Source organism: Sinocyclocheilus anshuiensis, unplaced genomic scaffold (assembly GCF_001515605.1).
Source record: "Sinocyclocheilus anshuiensis isolate Anshui unplaced genomic scaffold, SAMN03320099.WGS_v1.1 scaffold260, whole genome shotgun sequence".
Lineage (NCBI taxonomy): Eukaryota > Metazoa > Chordata > Actinopteri > Cypriniformes > Cyprinidae > Sinocyclocheilus > Sinocyclocheilus anshuiensis.
The window spans coordinates 1,783,111-1,804,808 of NW_015557134.1; the positions used below are offsets into that span (position 1 = coordinate 1,783,111).

Sequence of the window (21,698 nt, forward strand, 5' to 3'; positions counted from 1 at the left end):
GATGTAATAAAATTAATATCAGTTTATACAGGTTACAAGCTATATATATATATATATATATATATATATATATATATATAGGGCACAATGTATTGTATTAATATTATAGAATTTTCTGTATTTATTTATTTTTTTTACAGGTGTTTCACCTATATTTTAAATTATACATTTAATTGCATTGTGGGTTCATGGAAATGTCTATACAATTATAGAAAACTATCAATACATATTCTTAAATATATTATTTAATGGGGATTTTCATAAATGCAATATGCAATTTCTCCAGAGGACATTGGAGAATAATTAGCATATACTTGCTTGGAGTGATGATATAGTTGATTAAGCTTTTGAATTTAATGCCTCTACTTCATCTTAAACAGTTTGTTTATGACAGGCAATGCGCATTTACAAATGTACAGATTACAAATGTATCTCTGTTTATATGGTTAATTAGCTCAACTCATTTAGAGACGCCATTATATAACTGAAATTTCCCTCATGTTCTCATTTAGACATACATATTGATTTGTTCAAACATAAGCTTCAAGACCAGTGATTTAGTAACTATGAAATGAATGAATGAATGAATGAATTAATTAATTTTTGCTCTAGTAACTAAGAGTAGACTTGATAATAATAATAACAATAAAACTTTAGACCTACACCTTAAGGGTGACAAAAAACGTCTTGCGTTTGAACATTTGTGACAGCATGCCCCAGTAGTGGCAACATGTGCCTGTAGTAAATAACACGTGATATGGGGTAAGTGGTCACAAAAAACTGCCATTGTATAGTGTATTATATGCTTTTTAGCAAAATATAATAATTTAAACAACTCTAAAATGATCAAAAATAACAGTTTTATAATAACAAACATAATTATAAATAAATAAATAAATAATATAAAGCATAAGGCAACCTGCACTAAAATGTGATAATTGCCTAATAATAATCTGATGTTTATGAAAATATTTGTGATAGATAGCTAGCTAGATAGATGATATTGCTATTTTAATGTTTAAACCCATCATATAAACCGCATTTGACTTTTGACTCAAAAACCTTATATTTCAGAGACAGTTTGCCCAGCCTCTTTCTGTATTATATTGTCACTAAAGTACTTTAACACACATTTCACACTAAGCAGTAGAAATGCAACTGGCAGCAAATCCTATTTTACTGTATATACTAATAATTATCACTTAAATGTGGCAAATTATCTTCCATTAACTTATTCTATTAACTAATTTGAACATTCAAATTTATTATTTTGAATGATACTAAATGTGAGCTGCACCAATGCTGGAGAAGGAGGAAAAAAATCCCACCAAGAGTGTCAAAAAGTCCTATTTGTGGAGCGCAAGGTCGTCTCAGACATGACTGTGCTATGGGTGCGTCGATGCCCTTGTGCACTCAGCCAGTGCGCAGCGGTCAGATTCATGCGGTGATGTGTTTTCATTGCGTCCGCTCTGACGTGAAGAGCGACAGAGCCCCGAGGGTCGGACATGCAACTTCAGTTTAAGAGGAGAAAGCATTTCCCTGCGCCAGAGAAAACAGACGATAAGTGGAACTGGAAGTGCCCTTTCCCTGCTTGTTTTCTTTATCACCGGCTCGGAAAAACTACGGCAGTTCTGAAGCCACAGGCACGCTAGTGGACACATAAGGATTTTCTGATGAAAGTCAAGGTTGTCCAGTTTAAAGTCGAGGTTATCCAGCGAGGAAGATTTATCGCTTCTCACAGAGATTTTTAGTCCACGCGAACAGCCAACTTCTGTTTGAAAGAGCTTAAATATGCGTTTATACGACAGAGGAATAACCGGTGATAATATGAAGTCATTTGTAACATAACACCTCTAAAATTAAAGTTTTAAAGATTATCTAACGTTCGTATATTCAAATATCAACCACATTTAGAAACGCGAAATAAAACGCGGGCTCGTGCTACCTTTTTGTTCCAAATTTGAGGAATGCTTCGACGGTCTTGTGGAAAGGATATGTTGGACAGTTTCATAAAGTAAATGTCAATTAGTCTTTTTTACTAACTCAAAAGTCCCAAAAGGAGATATCCAAGTACTGGAATTGTACGGTTTGAACTATTTCTGACGCTATTTCATCCAGCGACTGACTGTTGGAAATGAACCTGAGGTGTGAAGAAGACGTCCGTTAAATATCCGTTGGATTTGTCGGCGAACATTACCGGATTCTGGGATCGTAACAGCTCACTGCGAGTTCGAATGGGATCTATCATGATTTTACTGAATATTCTGAGCGTCCTGTTTTTATTGGGTAAGTGATGAATCGAATGTTTCATAAATGATACGAGAGACAAAAAGTAATAATCCATGAGGATGAAAGAGTGTTGAGAACCCACGCGGACAATCATTTATCATATTGAGAGAGTGTAGACATTTAACTGCCTGCGTAAAGTATACATTTGACGGTCAAAGAGACAGTTTACAGAATGAACTGTCTTTCATACTGGCAGCCCTCTATACTTCAATAGTCTCATCTCATCTCTCAGTCAGAGGAAAGATCAAGATTGAACAAACTGTGTAATATTACAGAAGCTGGGTTTACGTTGCAATGCAATGCTTGTTATTTCACGATGCAGTAGGCTAGGGTTCCCAACTAGAATAAGATTGCTCGTTATTTGGAAGAACTTCAGGGCATCGTTACGTGAGATATCAGGTCCAAAGGTGCTGAGACCAGTGTCAAAACTTAATCGAAAAAATGGAGTGAAAATGTCCAACATAAAAAAAAAAACTGTAGCTTTTCGAGACGCTGAAATGAAACATTTCTGAGTTTAAAAACATAATTGAGTTTTGGCTTCAGTAATACAAAAACACCATGCAGTGCAACATAAATTTGCTGATTTGTTTATTTTGATTGACTGATTGATAAATGGTCTAGAAGGAATGGGGTACATACATACAAAGTACATTTTAAGTGTCCAAAAAAGGCGATCCCAAAATTCAGAGAAACCAGAAATTGCGTTCGTCTCAAGTAACCATAGCAACAATACTCAACTCCTGCACTTTCAGTTTGGTTCGGTGTCCTATCAAACGCTAGCAACCACCGGCGAAATATAAATAGGTAAATATCACATAACATGTTATTAAAGAACAACATCTAAAACATATCACCAAAACAGCAATTAAAACTTTAAAAAGAGATTTGACGATAAGGCCACAAGACGAGCCTCAACAGATTGTGCCCATTAAGTATCATTAGTTGCAATTAGTTACTTATGCTTAAAATAGGTCTGCATAAACTTATGGTCGGTCATGTAGCTAAATGTAGGCGTAGCATGTGGGATGCGCAGACTGTTGTAAATTATCCAAATGCATTACTATTATTTATTAAGTGTCCCTTTGTAACCTGTGAAAGCGAAGCTCTAGTTAATTAAATAACGTTTTTACGTGCTAATTACATAATGACACTTTTGGGAAACATGCTATACAGATTTAGTACTACTTAAGCCCTTATTAACGTTCTGTTTAGTGTTTTGGGAAATCTAGCCCAGGTTATTTGAATCCAGAACCACGGAGAGGAACTGTCCATGGTGCTGAAAACACGCGAAAACCTCTTAAAGGCTTATAATAAAATAACTCCTACAGGGTTTTTTTTAAACATCCACGTTTTTAGGTTGTACTATTATTGTATAGTCACATTTTAAATGTTTTACTTAAATGTTTTCTTCATAATGTGTTTGATATGACAGTAATGTTGAGTAATTCAATTCACTTCCATCTGGTGCAGTTCCTTGCCTCACCGACAGGAGTCGCTGTCATTAGGGTTTAATGCTTTCTGCTGTATCACTGTGGGGAAAAATGGTACCTTAGGACTCTCTTGGGTCTCTACAAAAATACTAAATAAATATTATTGGTTTTGTTCTTTTCTAAATTAAGTCATATTAAAAACAAATAAATAAAAACTTCATTCACACCACCTCTTACCCAGTCTGATGATGCCCATGCCCTTCCCACAGATGAGGTGGTACTTTCCATGGCCAGCCATTCTGCCGTGTCAGGGCTGGGAACTCATGGTTGGAGAACCCCCATGGACTGCCTGAGGGCCAGTGAGGTGTGCAATCAAAACTCACAGTGCAGCTCACGCTTCCGCATCATGCGCCAGTGCTTGGTAGGTCGTGACAGGACTACCATGCTGGCCAACAGGGAGTGTCAGGCCGCCCTTGAGGTGCTGCAGGACAGCCCCCTGTACGACTGCCGCTGCAAGAGGGGCATGAAGAGAGAGCTCCAATGTCTGCAGAGCTACTGGAGTATTCATATGGGTCTCAATGAAGGTAAGGCTGCGTTTTTGATCTTAAAGTGTTTTTCTGTCCCATCCTATACACAAGCCATTTTCGAAGGTTTATTTCTGTGAAAAGTGTAAAAACTGTGGCATTGTTTGTTTAGGAATCTTGCTCAGCTCCAAACAATTGCTCGATCAATGGTGTGAGTATGGGGCGGGACAATCTGTTTGGTGAACAGTGTGACACACTTTGCCTATAAAGTGACTGTTTATGCAAAAATGAGCATTTGGTCTTCATGTACATCATGCACACATGGGTTGCCAGATTGAGGACACGCAACAGGAACAAGCACAATTAACCAAGAAGTTGATGAGTTGCTTTATCCTTGTTGTAATGTGCCTCTGGTCATAGAGCATTTTTGGATGGATGCCGCAGCCTTTCAGGTAGGGGCAGAATCTGCAATCTCTGACACAGTTCGTTTGCTGAATTCCATGGCTGCAATATGCTGTGTCTTCCACCAACTGGCAACCCAGGGTGATGAAATACTATTGGGTAAATTGGCAGTGGGCGGAATCCACCAGACCAAAACAAATTCTGAAATTGAATGCACATTTCGAAGTAGAATAACTCACTGTAGCATTGTTTTTTGGAGAAACAAGTATGTGAACTTAGCATGTTTCCTAAATATCTGCAAACATATTATGGCATTTTTATTTGCTTTAGTAAAGTCAAAAAATTATGATACAACATCTTTAACTAACACTATATATACAAATGTTAATTGAAATAAAGCTGCAATAATATAAAATACAAATTTTAGACAAAAATCTTACACTAAAAAAATCTTAGCACTAAAACGACTAACTGGAAATAAATAAAAAATACAACGGAAATAAAATAAAATTAAACAAACAGTGATAGTTAAAAAAGACTAATAAAAATGACTAAAATTACTGAAAATGTAACTAAAAACAGAATTAAAACTGAAAAAAAAAATCCAATTCAAAATATTAATATCTATGATAGTATAAAAAAATAATGCTACACTGCTGTGAAACACAAAATATGATATTTTGAAAAATATTTTTGTCCATACAATGAAAGTCAATATAGGGGCCAAAACAACAACTGGATTCCACTGACTTTCACGTATGGACATTTTTCAAAATCTCTTGTGTGTTCAGCAGAAGAAAGTCAGTTATGTCAAGTCGTTCCCACAACTTTCTAATTTGTTCCTTCATTTGAATTAAATCATGGCCACAAATTAAGAATTCGTTCCCTTGTTTTAGCATTACAATTCTTTAAACTAAAACAAGGGTATGGAGTAATAAATCAAGTAAACAAGTTCTTAATTTGTGGCCTCAATAAATATATTTTTGTCTTCATGTCATGTCCGGGGCTCTGTAGAAACGACATGGTATTTCATTTTTGTGTGAACTGTTCCTTTAAGTGATATTTGAAATATTGTGCATCAAAATGGTCTTGGTGGAATCTTGGAAACAAATGGCTGTGAGTTGCTTTTCCAAGTGCTGCATAATAGTTAATTTGTTTTTTACTTGACGCAAGGGAGATCTGTAGCGTAGATTTAGGGTGGCATCGATGTGCGGAGCAGACAATTAACCAGATTGCAGAGAAAGTCAACGTGTACCTGCTCTCTTTACAGTCAGTCCATTACAGAAGCGTTCAGACTTCTGAAATGGCAGTTAGCATTTGCCTTTGGGAGTGTAGGGAATCATTATAGGATTTAAGCAGTGCAAATCGGCCTGAATTATAACCCATCTGCTTTGGCAGTTGCTGCGGGAGCCACAACAAATAGGGTCCTATTGATGCGAGTAATCAGAGAGCCTTTTAAAGCAACTGCCCCTCTCAAGTCTGGCATTTCAATGAGGCATTGTGGACTGCTGGGCCTGCTTACTGCCTGCTGAGGTAAGGGGAAAAAATAAAAATCACACAGCTTCCTTTCATCAGAAGCTGTGTGCAAACAGATTAGTTACTGCAGAAAGTTAATGCCATGCAAATGTGCCACATTCCAACCCTCACGTTAGACGAAACAGAGAATAATAAGTGATGCAACAGACACGTTGGCAGAGATGAAGGCATTCATACAAAGCATTAACAATTAGCAAAAACTTGTTCGGGTGTTCCAGAAGTTAAGAAGCAACTTGTACTTATATGAACTTTTACTTTGGACAGCTCCAGTCCTCATTATGATGTTTTTCTTGCGACTTTGCTCTTCAATCCACTACAGCCATTTCATTGGCTTCAGAAAAATACAGGTTGCTCTCAAGCGGCAGTGAGGGACCATGCAGCAATGATTGCACCTTGACAGAACTCTATCAAATCCACTGACGCTACACAATTGGCCCAACGAACACTCAATAATCAGCCAAACTAAGAGCGGCCCCATCAAAGGTTCATCTTTCTGCCATTCAGTTTGAATGGAATGGATTTTCTATTTCTAAAGAAACAGGCCTCCATAAAACAAAACAAAACAGGTCAAATATTGGTCAAACCTAGTTAGGATGTAGAAAAAAAGAGAAACATGGGAATGGCATTGGAGTGAGAAGGCGCTGAAGTTGCCGCAAGCTCAGAGGTTTGAGGCTTTGCCAAAGCAAGCAAGAAGCCGGAGTTGTCCCTCATCACAGTGCTAAAACGACTCAGCGCTCTGTTGGAGCATAACCCCTTCGCCTCGATCGTTCCCTCTTGCTGAGTCCAAGCCCTCGCAGCATTATTCATTCTGATCCATAACACAGACAGGCATGTTGTGGCATTCAGAAAATCACCAACAGACACTGCCAACTAGGATGCCTGGGACGTCTGCTCCAGATTTAGAAACACAGGCCTAGTTGTGCTTTGCAATTTACATGAAGCTCTCCGTCTCCACTAAAAACTCCTGTTGACCGGGATTTACAAACCTACTGGATTTGTGAGGCCAAACATCAGGTGGTGAAAGCAGAACCGTTAAAGGAATAGCTCACCCATTCACCCTTGGCCATCCAAGATGTAGATGAGTTTGTTTCTTCGGAACGGATTTGGAGAAATGTTACATTATTTTCTTAACAATGGGTCCTCTGCAGTAAATGGGTGCTGTCAGAAAGAGCTTCTAATAAAAACATCACAATAATCCACAAGTAATTGCTTCCTGCTAAAATATGAGTTCTTAACCATAATAGTGCTTGCAGTGAAAACAAATCGTCTTGTCTGAATCAGAAGAGAAATATGCACAGATTGACCACTGCTTAAACAGTTATAAACAAATATGTTGGTGGGTTTTGATGTGAGAGGATAACAGGGTATGAACATTTTTATTGGAGGAAACATTTTTATGGATTATGGACTATATTTTGGCCAGAAGCACCATGGATTTGTTTCTTACGAACATGCAGGTTTTCATTTCTCAAGACGTTAATTGATGGACTGAGTGTGGATTACTTGTAGATTATTGTGATGTTTTTATCAGCTGTTTGGACTCTCATTCTCATTCACTGCAGCAGATCCACTGGTGAGCAAGTGATATAATGCTAGGTTACTCGACATCTGTTGCCATGAAGAAACAAACTAAGCTAGGCGGGAGGGTGATTTTTGGCTCTTTTTTTGTGGGCTATTCCTTTAAGCAAGAAGCTCAAAATATTATGTTAAATGAGCTGTGGTGTCATGGTGACCCTAACACAAACATTTTGATTTGTATTTGCAGATAACAAACTAAATATTTGGTATTCGTATTTGCTACGGTACATTTTAGCTGGATGGCTTGTTTGCACTGTCGATAGTGGAACACTAATGAATACATTAATAGTGTGATTATTTCAATGCGTAATGATTAGTTTGTGCTAATGGAAAGATAATGGCTGTTATAATTATTGTAAATTATTTGATAATTAAGCATATTTGTTATTTTTATGGGAAAAGCACTGTACTTTTGCACTGCACTTTTTTTATATAATCTGGAAAAATGTCATTTGCATTTATTACTGTAGGAAGCTATTTGTGTCTCATAAAACATTACTTTTGCTGGTGTAACCTAATGTAAAAATAATAATTTATCAATAAAACAGTTAATCTTGATATTACCACATGAAACGGAATATATACATACTGTATTTGTATATGTACACCATGTATTTAAATCTACATTACCATTCAAGTTTGGGGTGCAGTAAGATTTTTTTTTTCTTCGAAAGAATACTCTGTCCTTTTTAAATTTCTATTCATAAATAATTTTAAAAAAATGTGTCATGTTTCCACAAAAATATTAAGCAGCACAACTCTTTTTAACATTATAATAAATGTTTCTTGAGCAGCAAATCAGCATATTAGAATGATTTCTGAAGGACCATATGATACTGAAGACTGGAGCAATGATCCTGAACATTCATTTTTGCATCACAAGAATAAATTACATTCTAAAATATATTCAAAAAAAGTTATTTTAAATTGTAATAAAATGTCACAATATTACTGTATTGTTTTACTACTGTATCAATATTACTGTTTTTACTGTATTTTTTTTCATCAAATATATGCAGCCTTGGTAAGCATAAGAACCTTCTTAAGGACATCTTTCTGACCCTAAACTTTTGAGCGTATTTACTGAACCCAACACACATAAAATGTTCTAATGGAACATCATAGTTTCCAGCAGAATAAGAAGAACGCTGTGTAAAACAGATATAGAGCATGAAGTGTACTCTACACTAAACCTAGTGATTTCCCTATCCAGTTTCATTTTGACAATTTTAATAGGACATTTTTGCTGGCATATAGTTTGCCGGTATCTCTGTCATTGAACACTGGGGGCAATTATGTAATTACAGTCAAATCTGCAGCCTATGACCTTAGCCAGAGCCTATGCAAATTTGTATTATAGCCGCCCATGTTAATTAGGACATTATACTAGATTTTAAATAAGGAGGATTTAGGCGTTAAATAAAGCAACTAAGAATGTCCTCCGATATAACTAGTCCTGTGATTCTTCTGTAGTGCAAAACTCAAAATTACACTTAATACAAGCCAATACAAGCACATGAGCAGACTGGTGTGGTTAAAATGTGTAAATTGAGAAGAAAACACAATCAAACAACAATCTTTTAAAGTATAAACAGATATTATAGTCAATGATAGTGAGGTTAGTTATTTTCTAAATGAAGAAAAACTCAACAGCTGTTCTTTGTTACATTTGCGCCATACGTGACATTGCGATGATACTGTTATCGCTTTTATAGCTCAGAACTGCAGCAGTTTATGAGCTAAAATAGTACCTGTTATCAATGTACTGACGTATAAAATAATAATACTGTTTCACGCTGTTATTTAATGGACAGCATCCATGATCCAATCAAATCCCGATTGATCTCATCATATATTTTTTCCTCATTCCCTCACTGAAGTAAATGTATTCATGTTAACTAAATTTATTACACAGCTCTGTGGAATACTTGATTCTGATTGGTCAATCGCGCCATCCAGCGGTATGTTATTCCCAGATAACAACCGCCAAATTGAATAACACACCGCTCATCCGGGTACTACGAGTTATCTTGACCGGTACTACTTATATGCTTAACGAGTCACTCCGCTATCGTTGACTGTCTGGCGCCATCTTGTGACTGAAAACACTTAACCACCGCGTGTTACAATGGAAGACTTCAGCATTAATTTCAACATATAGGGTAAAAACAAATCTTTTTAGCCGTGTAATAAGCGGGATAGCTTCGCGTCGGGGTCCTGATCACCCTGTCGGGGTTTATTCTGAGATAACAACCGGTTGGATGTACATTATCCCTTACATGCAGTCCCACATGCGCTCTGCATTCATAAGTATTTCAGTACATAATAATATTAGTAATCCAAATATTGACATTTTGTTATATGCACTAATTTTAGCAACATTCTCTGTGAATGGTAATGATACATGAGCGAGCCCATCACAGCAGTCAATGAGTCAGAAAATAAATATATAATACAACAGCCCATCATTATGAATTTACCAGCTTAATTTATGCTGATTCGGTACTAATTACATTCCTACAGCTTATCAGAAGATTAGCATTAACCAAGCCACGTTTTATGAGCTAAATTGATTGAAGATAATTAGCAAAGTACACCAGATAGTCCAGGATTTCACCGAAATGGAGGTGCAGGTTTTAAACAGCATGCTTAATCAAATATCAGTGTAGTCCACCCTTTCTCAAAGCTTTAATTAAACAAGCATGTAGATATGACGATGGGAAAAAGGCAGAATTCATTAGCTATTGTGCACCTGACAAATTGTAAAGCAAAACTGGGCCCTCCGCTGCCAAGTCATTTGGTATTTGTGGATTAATGAATCTGCTTAGACTCCACAACAGATTTACTTTGTTCCGTCGAGGCAATGTATCAGGCAGTTGTTCTTTGTTTGCTAATTGCATCCTTTGATTCCCACCAGGCACAACATGGGGGAAACGTAAGCCCTACCTCCTCCTGAAAATAAGATAATAACTGTCTCCAGACTCTTCGGAGATATTTTCATAATAAATCTTACCGTAACTAACCATTTCTCATCGAGCCCAACCTCCAGCATCTTACTTTGCCTTGAATATTCAATTACTCGACCCCATGCAAAATTAAATGTGCAAAATTAAATAACTTTAAATGGCATTTAGGTCAGTTGGTGTGACCCTCATTACTTATAATCCATCAGAACTAAGAAAACAATAGGCCATTGTTGACCAAATGATTTTTTTGGCATACTTTTTACATGTAGATTGTATGTATTAGTCTATCTCTCTACACAAGAACATCTTTAGGTACATATCTTTTGAGGTTCATAATATTTATTATTATTATTATTATTTTTATTATGATTGTTGTTGTTAATTATATATAACACTATATATACAGATGCATCTAAAAAAAATGTAGTTATTTTTTGTAACTTATTTCAAAAAGTGAAACTTTCATATATTCTAGATTCAATACATGTAAAGTAAAACATTTCAAAATTATTTTGTTTTAATTTGGATGATTAGAGCTTACAGCTCATGAAAGTCAAAAATCCAGTATCTCAAAGTATTAGAATATTTACATTTGAGTTTCATTAAATGACCATCCAGTATAAATTCCGGGTATCTCTTGTTCTTTGAAACTACAATAATGGGGAAGATTGCTGACTTGGCAATGGTCCTGAAGACAATCATTGACACCCTCCACAAAAAGGGTAAGTCACAGAAGGTCACTACTGAAAGGGGTGGCTGTTCACAGAGTGCTGTATCAAAGCATATTAAATGCAAAGTTGACTGGAAGGAAGAAATTGGGTAGGAAAAGGTGCACAAGCAACAGGGATGACCACAAGCAATAGTTACATTATTCAGTTATGTTAAACTAAATGTTTTATTATTTTTGAATGATTAAATCTTGTTATTATAAGATTAAGATAAGATTAACATAACATTTCTAAAAACTCAGAACAAATGTGACAGTACTATGACACACACACACACACACACACACACACACACACACACACGGTGAAAGAGTCAAATGTGAATTAAAATTACACCACAATGTTGATGTGTTTCACTTCTCAATATATTTCACACTTGCTATAATGATAATTAAAACGGTGATGATAATTTAATTCACCTATAATTTCACTTATAAATAAATTTTTCATTAAAATCGTCCTTGGATAAATTTTCTCATTTGCTAATAAATGAGAGTCTGAGTCTGGTTGTGTCTGAGTATTAAACTTCAAAAGCTTTCTCTAGTCTCAATTAGCCTTTAGTAGACTAAAAAGAGTCTCTAAAATAGCAAATGCAGAATGTAGATGCGGTCAAAATGTTGATATTGTACATTTCAGTTATCAAAACATACTAAAAATGTACACTTCACCCAAAAATACGAACGAGTTCACTTCGACATTACAAGTTGTCCCTTACATAATTTGTTCAAGCAGGGAATATGTGTGGTCTAATTGATTTTAAAAGAAGAAAGCAATTTCAAAAGCATCCCCTAAAGTCTCTTTCTGAACAGCATTGTTGTTGTTCTGATTACTGCTGACTGGTTTGATTCATATCTGGGGGTGGCAAGAGAAAAGAAACGCAGTGACAGAGCCATGCTCAGCTAGACTGAACCAGTTCTGATAGTGATAATAATAGATCAGGCTCATATAAGCGCAAACACTTACGTGCTGTTTGTGACAGATACCCTTCTCTCATCATATAAATTCACCTGGTCATATATAATCTGCTTGTTTTAGTACATAAATTCAAGTCAGTCTAAATGCAACTTTGCCTTTTTTTTGCATCAAATTTAATCATAGTGCATGTAACTGGCAGTAATTATTCATTGTAAGGTTTCAAAAGCTCAACATTTTTTATTCAATCAGATCCTGGTGCTTCTCAATAATGGATGTGACTAACGGATTATTTTTCTAAAAATCATGGCAGGGACACATTTTCCTAACGACAGTTACTGTTTTTCGCAATGCCATAAGGAAGTATAATGGAGTTGTGTGGCTTATAATAAGTTGCGGCATCACATGTGTATTTTTGTTAAGTAAGTACATCACGAACTGAGGTTTACTCAAGAGCCCTTATTAAACATCAGATGAGCTGCTGTAAGAGCTGACGCACTAAATGTTCCAGAATAAAAATGTGCTGCCACTTTAAGTTTTGATCTTAACCATAGATGTCACTAAATCTCAACACATTTATTGAATGGTTATGCTGCTAATAAGTTGGACTTTTCATCTAAACATCATCCGAACAGCTTTGAAGGTAATTGATCCATTTAATTATTTATCCTTTTTTGTCATGAATGCATTTGAAATTTAAAAAAGGCATAGATTTAAATGGAATATTCGATTTAGTATTTTACATTAAAGACACCTTTAAAAAATTGAATGATTTATGAATGTATGAATAAATGAATGAATAAATAAAATTATATTTCCATTAGCATATAATTTTTTGTGTTATATTTTAAACACAATATTATGTGTTTTTGCTCAAATTTGCAGAGATCATATTACCTTTAAAGCCATAGCAGAATTGTTGTGCATCTCCGAGCAACACAGTGGTGTTTAGTTTCTGACTGAATCCGAGTTTTGAACTAATCGTGTGAACCAATCAGACAAAGCCCCATTCATAAAGAGAGCCGTTTACTTCATTCCTGAATAAATCAGCCGTTCGAATGAATGAATAACTCAAAGACATTTACCGCCACCTGTTGGCAGATTTAGTTTCTTATTTAGAGTATAATTTCATTAAAATAATAATAATAAAAACATTAAAAGGATAGTCCCCCCCCCCAAAATAAATTCTGTCATCGTTTACTCACCCTCATGTCTTTCCAAACCTTTCTTTTGTGGAACATAAAATAAGGTATTTTGAAGACTGTTGGTAACAAAGCTGTTTTGGTTACCAATGACTTTCATTGTATGAATAAAAAATACTGAGATGTTTCTCAAATTATCTTCTTTTATGTTCCATAGTTTATGTAAGGCCGTTGTAGCCTAAATCTTTGTGTAATACATTTTATGTTGAATCAAACAAAATATTTCTTTCTAAAGCTACAATTTGAAACGTCTACTTGGTACTTTCTCATTTAACACAAAAATAGCTTTAAATAATCTTTTGTGGGTATTTTCACAGTAAAATTTATTTAGTGATTAATTAGATTAATTAATCGAAACATCATGTAATTAATTAGATTTCAAATTTTAATCGACTGACAGCCCTAATTATATTATATTATATTATATTCACTCTTAAAAATCAAGTTTTTTTTTTTTTTTTCCCGCAGTGATGCAATAGAACAACCATTTTGGGTTTCCCAAAGAACGTTTCAGTTCCTAACTCTTTCCTTACCATTTACAGAATTTTCTTTTTATGAAACAATGCTTACCCACCTTTGATAAAAATTCCTGGCATTCAGTGTTTTCACTGTTATATGGTAGGAGGCGCTATTACACATCTTCTGAAAAAGTACTAAATTTCTGGATCAAAACGCGGTGAAGAAGCAGAAACAAGCGATCGCATATGTAAGCAGATGCATATGTAAAATAACTAATAAATAACCTAACGTTACTGAATGAAATGTCAGCCCAGGAAGTGGTATAGGACTGTGCAAGCTTTGGGGGTGCTGATGGACTCGATCTACTTCATCTATGTTTTGATCTTCGTTCTGAACCTTATCCAATTTTCTCAGCTTTTTCTTTACAATGTTTCTTTTTTATGAAATAATCTAAAGCACCTTCTGTGCAATGGAAAGGTTCCATGGATGGTAAATGTTCTGAGCAGTTCTTGATTCTTTTTGGAGGGCGGTTCAATTAAATTTAGTTCTGTTGTGACAACTTTCTGACAGTTAAGCATGGTAATGTACATGACAATGTTAATGTGTTTGGTCTTGGCGGAATAGATCTGCTACGTTGCTGCTGCTGTGGAAGAGCAAGTACCGAGACTTACTACTACTGCACAGACGTGCTGCTGTGAGCATGTAAGAAATACTGCTGCTGCACATATTATATACATGAAATCACCCCATAACAGATCTATACAGGTGGAGCTGGGGAAGGTGGAGGGTTTCTGAAGCAAGCTGCAACTGCTACAGCAAACACTAGCCAAGTATTTGTATGCTGAGCAGCAAGCTCATTGGTTGCTGATACAGCTGTGCCATGTGAATAATGATGTCATTATGTCAGATTGCGTTAGAACCTATCGTCCTGCGCCATATTAGATTAATTAATCGAAACATCATGTAATTAATTAGATTTCAAATTTTAATCGACTGACAGCCCTAATTATATTATATTATATTATATTCACTCTTAAAAATCAAGTTTTTTTTTTTTTTTTCCCGCAGTGATGCAATAGAACAACCATTTTGGGTTTCCCAAAGAACGTTTCAGTTCCTAACTCTTTCCTTACCATTTACAGAATTTTCTTTTTATGAAACAATGCTTACCCACCTTTGATAAAAATTCCTGGCATTCAGTGTTTTCACTGTTATATGGTAGGAGGCGCTATTACACATCTTCTGAAAAAGTACTAAATTTCTGGATCAAAACGCGGTGAAGAAGCAGAAACAAGCGATCGCATATGTAAGCAGATGCATATGTAAAATAACTAATAAATAACCTAACGTTACTGAATGAAATGTCAGCCCAGGAAGTGGTATAGGACTGTGCAAGCTTTGGGGGTGCTGATGGACTCGATCTACTTCATCTATGTTTTGATCTTCGTTCTGAACCTTATCCAATTTTCTCAGCTTTTTCTTTACAATGTTTCTTTTTTATGAAATAATCTAAAGCACCTTCTGTGCAATGGAAAGGTTCCATGGATGGTAAATGTTCTGAGCAGTTCTTGATTCTTTTTGGAGGGCGGTTCAATTAAATTTAGTTCTGTTGTGACAACTTTCTGACAGTTAAGCATGGTAATGTACATGACAATGTTAATGTGTTTGGTCTTGGCGGAATAGATCTGCTACGTTGCTGCTGCTGTGGAAGAGCAAGTACCGAGACTTACTACTACTGCACAGACGTGCTGCTGTGAGCATGTAAGAAATACTGCTGCTGCACATATTATATACATGAAATCACCCCATAACAGATCTATACAGGTGGAGCTGGGGAAGGTGGAGGGTTTCTGAAGCAAGCTGCAACTGCTACAGCAAACACTAGCCAAGTATTTGTATGCTGAGCAGCAAGCTCATTGGTTGCTGATACAGCTGTGCCATGTGAATAATGATGTCATTATGTCAGATTGCGTTAGAACCTATCGTCCTGCGCCATCTAGAGTTTCATGACAGAACTTTGGATTTATATGTTTAGATCGGCTGCCCTCAGGATAGAGACAAGCAAAGGGTTTCAGATCGTGAGCACTCTGGTTTTGCCATCAGCCAATCATGATGTAATTTTCCAGTGGCTGCAAAGTCGTTTTTGATGATTGAAGGTCATTTTATCTCTTATTTTAATCCATTTTAGACATAATTCATTATAAACTCCTCATTAGTGTAAAGATCCTGATAGGTCAATTGTATGACTCTAAAATATGGCAGTTCACACATTTGAAATCTTTCCAGCATCCCAATGCTGAGTCTAATTTCAGTATCTTGGGAACACTCTCCATCTGTTGAATTCTTCAAGTCACAGCATTTTTTCACAGTGCAACGGACAAAGTCAGCGGCAAGGACAATGTCAGTGTACGTTTGTGTTCTCTGAATTGTTAAATCTGCTTACTTGAGTAACTCGCGGCCAATAAGCACTCTTTTGCATTTATCATGTCAGCATCTGTGCTCTGTAATGTCCTGCTGAAAACTCTCAGCAGGATCAAGTTTTGAAGATTACACTCACCTAATTTATGCTAAATACACGCCTAGTACACTCCACAAATATGACGGGGGACAAACGCCTCTATCCCGAGATTTATGTGTCCACTTATTTTATGCCGCTAGCAGTTCCCCCTCTGGAACTTGGCAATATTTTTCCCTGCGCAGGCACTGCAGGCTGGTACGGCAGAGATTAAGGCTGTGTGTGCAGGATTAACTCATTGAGGAACAGAACATAAAGGTGGCCACACAGCAGCAGCAGAGCTGGGAGGCGGATAGCGGAGAGCTACAGTGACACAGCAGATAAATTCTTGATCCAGGATGATCCCATAAAATAATTGCCAGCCAGAGGTACATTTGGGGTGCACACAAAGACACTGCCGAGACCAAAGGGCCCTCTGAGCCCATTGGGCTGGGAATAGGGACACACAAGCTGGGGATGATGATGATGTTGAGAAGCATCATAGGATGACAGGAGCACCTGGCATCATGATGTGGAGCTGTGACCGGCATATGGCACCTAAGCCCAGCCAATGCACACAAGTCATTATTTACAGCTGGACTAAGTCAATCTGTAACTGATGTGATCTTCATCTATCCTTCAAAAAATATAAACTAAAACCCAGTTTTACTGGAAAACTGATCCAAACCCATTAAGCCTTTTTAAAATTCCCTTTTAAAAGGACAGTTCACCAATAAATTTGGTCAACTTAAGGGTGAGCTCAAGTCGTTCCAAACCCATATAAACTTACTTTCTTCAAAAATTTGATTCTAATATATTTAAAGTTTTAACATTTGAAGAATGTTTCCTCTGCTAGTATCCATACAATCCACACTGAACCCCATTGACTTTCTATGGAAGCCCGTTTGCACCACTAAATAAAAAATGTTAAAAGGCAATTGCAACTTTTTATCTCACAATTCTGACTTTTTTCTCGCAATTGCGAGTTTAGATCTCACAATTCGGACTTTTTTTTCTCTGAATTGCGTGATATAAACTTGCAATTGCGAGAAAAATATGCAATTCTGAGATTTTTCTCGCAATTGTTGCAATTCTGAGTAATAAAACTCACAATTCTGACTTTTGTTCTCAGAATTGCAAGTTATTAAATCAGAATTGTGAGATATAAACTTGCAATTCTGAGAACATAGTCTTTTTTTCTTCTCAGAATTGGACATCATAACTTGCAATTGCAGGTTTATATCTCACAATTCTGACTTCATAACTCACAACTGCGAGTTTATATCATGCAATTCTGAGAAAAAAGTTTAACTTTAATGATATTAATCAGCCTGAATCCCACCAGATTAGAAGCAGACTGCTAGAATTGGTACATGACACAGGGCACATTCAATCCTGCATTTCCCAAATGAACACCATGTGTTAATGTGTCTGGAGAATTACTGCTAACCACCTAACAGAAACTTTTTCTATTGATCTCAAAGGAAAATATTAAAGAGCTAGACAGCTGGAAGTCTTCATCTGAGAGCCTCACATCAGTCTGTTGAAGGTCTAGTGTCACATTGCGTCTAGCGTTCATTGTTATAGCGGCACCTCTGTTGGGACCAGTTAGCAGATTGGTTGCACTTCTTTGTCTAGCCTTCTAGCCTTTCTAGGCACTTCTAGCCCTGGATTAGAAAACAGCAGACTTTCTGGACACATCCAATGGGATGCAACACTGGGGACCTAATTTGTGATTGTTGGCCAGTACAAATCTGGACAAAAGACTGCTGAGCTGTAATTCTTGAGAGAGTGTGTACTTGAAACAGTGTGAGAGTTTAGAGGAGTCTGGCCATTTGAAAGCATTATTTGAAGGAATCTTGTATTATAGAATTTGTATTTATCTTTATAACCTTTGCAAGATGTAGATGTATTCGAAAAATACTTATTAATTGACCCACATGCCCTGTCCTAACCAGGACATTATATTCATGTAAAAGCCAAACAATGCTAATATCTAATATTTCTCTGTTTTTGTGTTATTTTGAAGGAGAAGAACTGTATGAGACCTCCCCATATGAACCAATGCATCTATCTGATGAGTTTAGACTCGCCTCCATTATTTCTGGTAAGTGATGACATCTTAAGAGCTTTTCTATGTTTTTCAGCGGTTAAAGAAAGCCCAGTTTTTCTGTTCAAGGTTAGCACTGTCCTTTATATTCATACATCTTCTCATACTCTCAAGACAGTTTAAGTGTGATTAATTTATTTCTACAGATCTACAGTTTGCTGTGTAGCAGTAATGTTATATTAGCACATCCAGCATGATAGAAATGTCCAATTGTATCCAATCAACAGTGAAAAAACTATTGCTTGCATATGCCTAAATGCTTCAATGTCAACACATCCAGAAGTAATTTATTTGCGGATCCAGACTGTGTATTTTAAAACTTGTTTTTATCGTGTCTGTGACACTAAGCATAGCAAGGATCAAGGAAACAGTAACTACTGTTTTTTAATTAGCGTGTGTGTGTCTTAGGGGTATGAATCGGCACTTGTTTTCACGATTCAATTCAATTATGATTATCATGTCAATGATTCAATTCAATTCGATATCACGATGCATCACGATTATATCACATTTATTTTGTGCATTTTTATTAAATTAAATTAAAAGTAAGCAGGCTACTTTTTAAAATAATTATGTTAACTAATTAATTATTAATATTATATTAATTAATTAATATATTAATTAATATATAATTGATTAATTATTGTTAAGAATTAAAAGTAAATATAGCTTTTAAAACATACAAGCAAATATAAAGTAATAAAGGGGGAAAATGCAATTACAAAGGATAAACAAGAAGCACTTTCATTATCTGGGAGTGCTTTAAGTATCCGAAAGTTTACAGATAGGCTAATGACATAGTTATGGGTTTTTATTTTTATTTTCTTTTTTTGCCATTTGATTATTACTGATGAGATCATAGACAGTGGAAGCTTTAATAGGCTGCATTCACACAAATGCACAGATCTATTTCGACATATCAGTTCTGAAAACATAACTGATTGTTTACATCAATTTCGTATCATAAAAGTAGATGCAAGCATAGGCGGAAATCCCGGGGGTGTCGGGAGGACAGGACCCCCCCCATCTGAGGGTTGTCCCCCCTAAAAATATGATTAATAACCAGTCTGTGTATTGTAAATAACAATGTTTTATACTTTAAATAATTGTGTAAGTAGTAAAACAACACAAACGGGGCAAAAATGCGTTTTAAGTTTAGAAACATTTTGAGTCTCCCCCTGCCTTGCCTCACAGTGCTTTGGTCCAAATGCCTGCTTTCCTCTTTTACATCACCTACAGTCCGGTGAGAGTCAACAAAGCCAATAGTTGTGGAACTCCAGTAAGTAAGGTATTTTATTCACTTAAACATCGGATGAAGTGATTATTTTCTATTTAATACAGATGATGCCAATGTATTTTTCGATGAGTCGCTTTGAGTCGCTTTGTTAGCAATAATAACGTTACCTGCTTGACGAAAAGGGTTGCCAGGTTTTTCACAACAAAACCCTCCCAATTGCTACCCAAAACTAGGCCAAACTAACTGCGTTTCAAGGGGGGTGTCCCGGTAAAAATCGCGTTCCGGGGGCTAAAATATACGTTATTGGGGTCGCTTCAAACCATGGCAACAGTGATAAAGTAGCCCAATTCCATGGGAAAACCGCGGACTTGGCAACACTGTGACGGATACAACGGACACGAGCGCTGTCTCGGCGCGACCACAACAGCTTGACGTTGTCTAATATTGCACGTCTCCCTGCTGCACTAATAGTAGTAAGGCTTTCCTCTGTATATACATATCCTTACAAGTACCATTTTAGCTGTATTATTTGTGTCCCCTTCAAAAATCGCTCTTGAGAAATTATGTTTATTGTCCCCCCCCCCCAACTGTTAGACGAAATTCACACCCCTGGATGCAAGTGCATTTAAGAGTGATGGGGAAAATCTCTCTTATTTCTATCACTTACCTGTGAGTATAAGTAACAGCTCAATAAGTATTCTGTTGTTTAAAGAGGTTGATCATTGCAGGCATGTTGTTCAAGTTAGTTTCACTTCCTCTGAACTCCAGTGATGTCAGAGCTCCTCCTGTACTTTAGGGCTGGGAGTCTTCAGGCACTTCACGATCCCATTCCAAAACGATTCTTGATCTACATTTTTCCCCAATTAATTATTCTGCTGTGCAAAAACTTTTTTACATTAAAGTAAAACATTTTTACTTTTACTTTACTTTTTGTTTATAGTTGGAATCTCTGTATGTCAGTACGGCCATTTTAAACATAGGGGTGTGAATCTTCACTGGTTTCACGATTAAATTCAATTACAATTATTATTATCAACTCAATATCACGATGGGTCACATTCTGTTTTCAATAGGCTATTACTGCACATGGCTACATTTCATATAAATATTCTATCCAATTTATTTTGTGCAAAATTTACTTTATTTTATTTTTTTTTATATAAGCAGGCTACTTTTTAAAACAATACCTTATTTAAAATAAGTGTTCTTTAAGTATCCGAAAGAATACAGACAATAGTTATGGGTTTTTCTTTTTACCTCTGCATTATTGCTGTTCGATTATTAGGCCTACTAATGAGATCATAGACAGCGGCAGCTTTAACAGGCTGCATTCACACTAATGCACAGATCTATTTCGATATATCAGATGTTTTGTCCTGTTCTGAAAACATAACTGATTGTTTACATCAATTTCGTATCATAAAAGTAGATGCAAGTGCATTTAACCGCAGCCGCGAGCTTCAGGAGAAGCACAAAGCACACGTGAAAGTCTGTCAGTACGTGAGTTTCGTGCATCTAATACGTAGGCTACTGCATTCCAAACGGCATAAATGAAAGCACATCTAAAGTAAAAGACTAAAATAACAGCGAACGGAAGCAGTCAAGCAATACGCACGTGTCTCACAGCGCATATCATGTGCAATGAAGCCTGCCGCGATTGTCTCTAGCACGCACACGTGCCATGTGCGGGAAAAAGCTAAGCTCAGATTTTAAAATAGAGAGTGCATTTTTAATACTCGCGTGACAAGCGCGTATGCGAATGACGTCAGAAGGCTATAATCGATTATGGTCTATTACTGCATCGATGCAGAATCGTCCACATCCGCATCGT

General features: G+C 36.3%; 1 protein-coding gene across 1 annotated transcript in view; it reads left to right on the plus strand.

The window, feature by feature from the left end:
* The first annotated feature begins 1,443 nt into the window (after positions 1 to 1,443).
* The window catches only part of gfra2b (GDNF family receptor alpha 2b), a 57,693-nt gene continuing 37,438 nt past the window's right edge, over positions 1,444 to 21,698 (plus strand). The window contains exons 1-3 of the mRNA XM_016473158.1: positions 1,444 to 2,286; positions 3,989 to 4,303; positions 18,550 to 18,627. Of these exons, the coding sequence (XP_016328644.1) occupies positions 2,235 to 2,286; positions 3,989 to 4,303; positions 18,550 to 18,627 (445 nt within the window). The 5' untranslated portion in view covers positions 1,444 to 2,234. The remainder of the gene's footprint in view (positions 2,287 to 3,988; positions 4,304 to 18,549; positions 18,628 to 21,698) is intronic.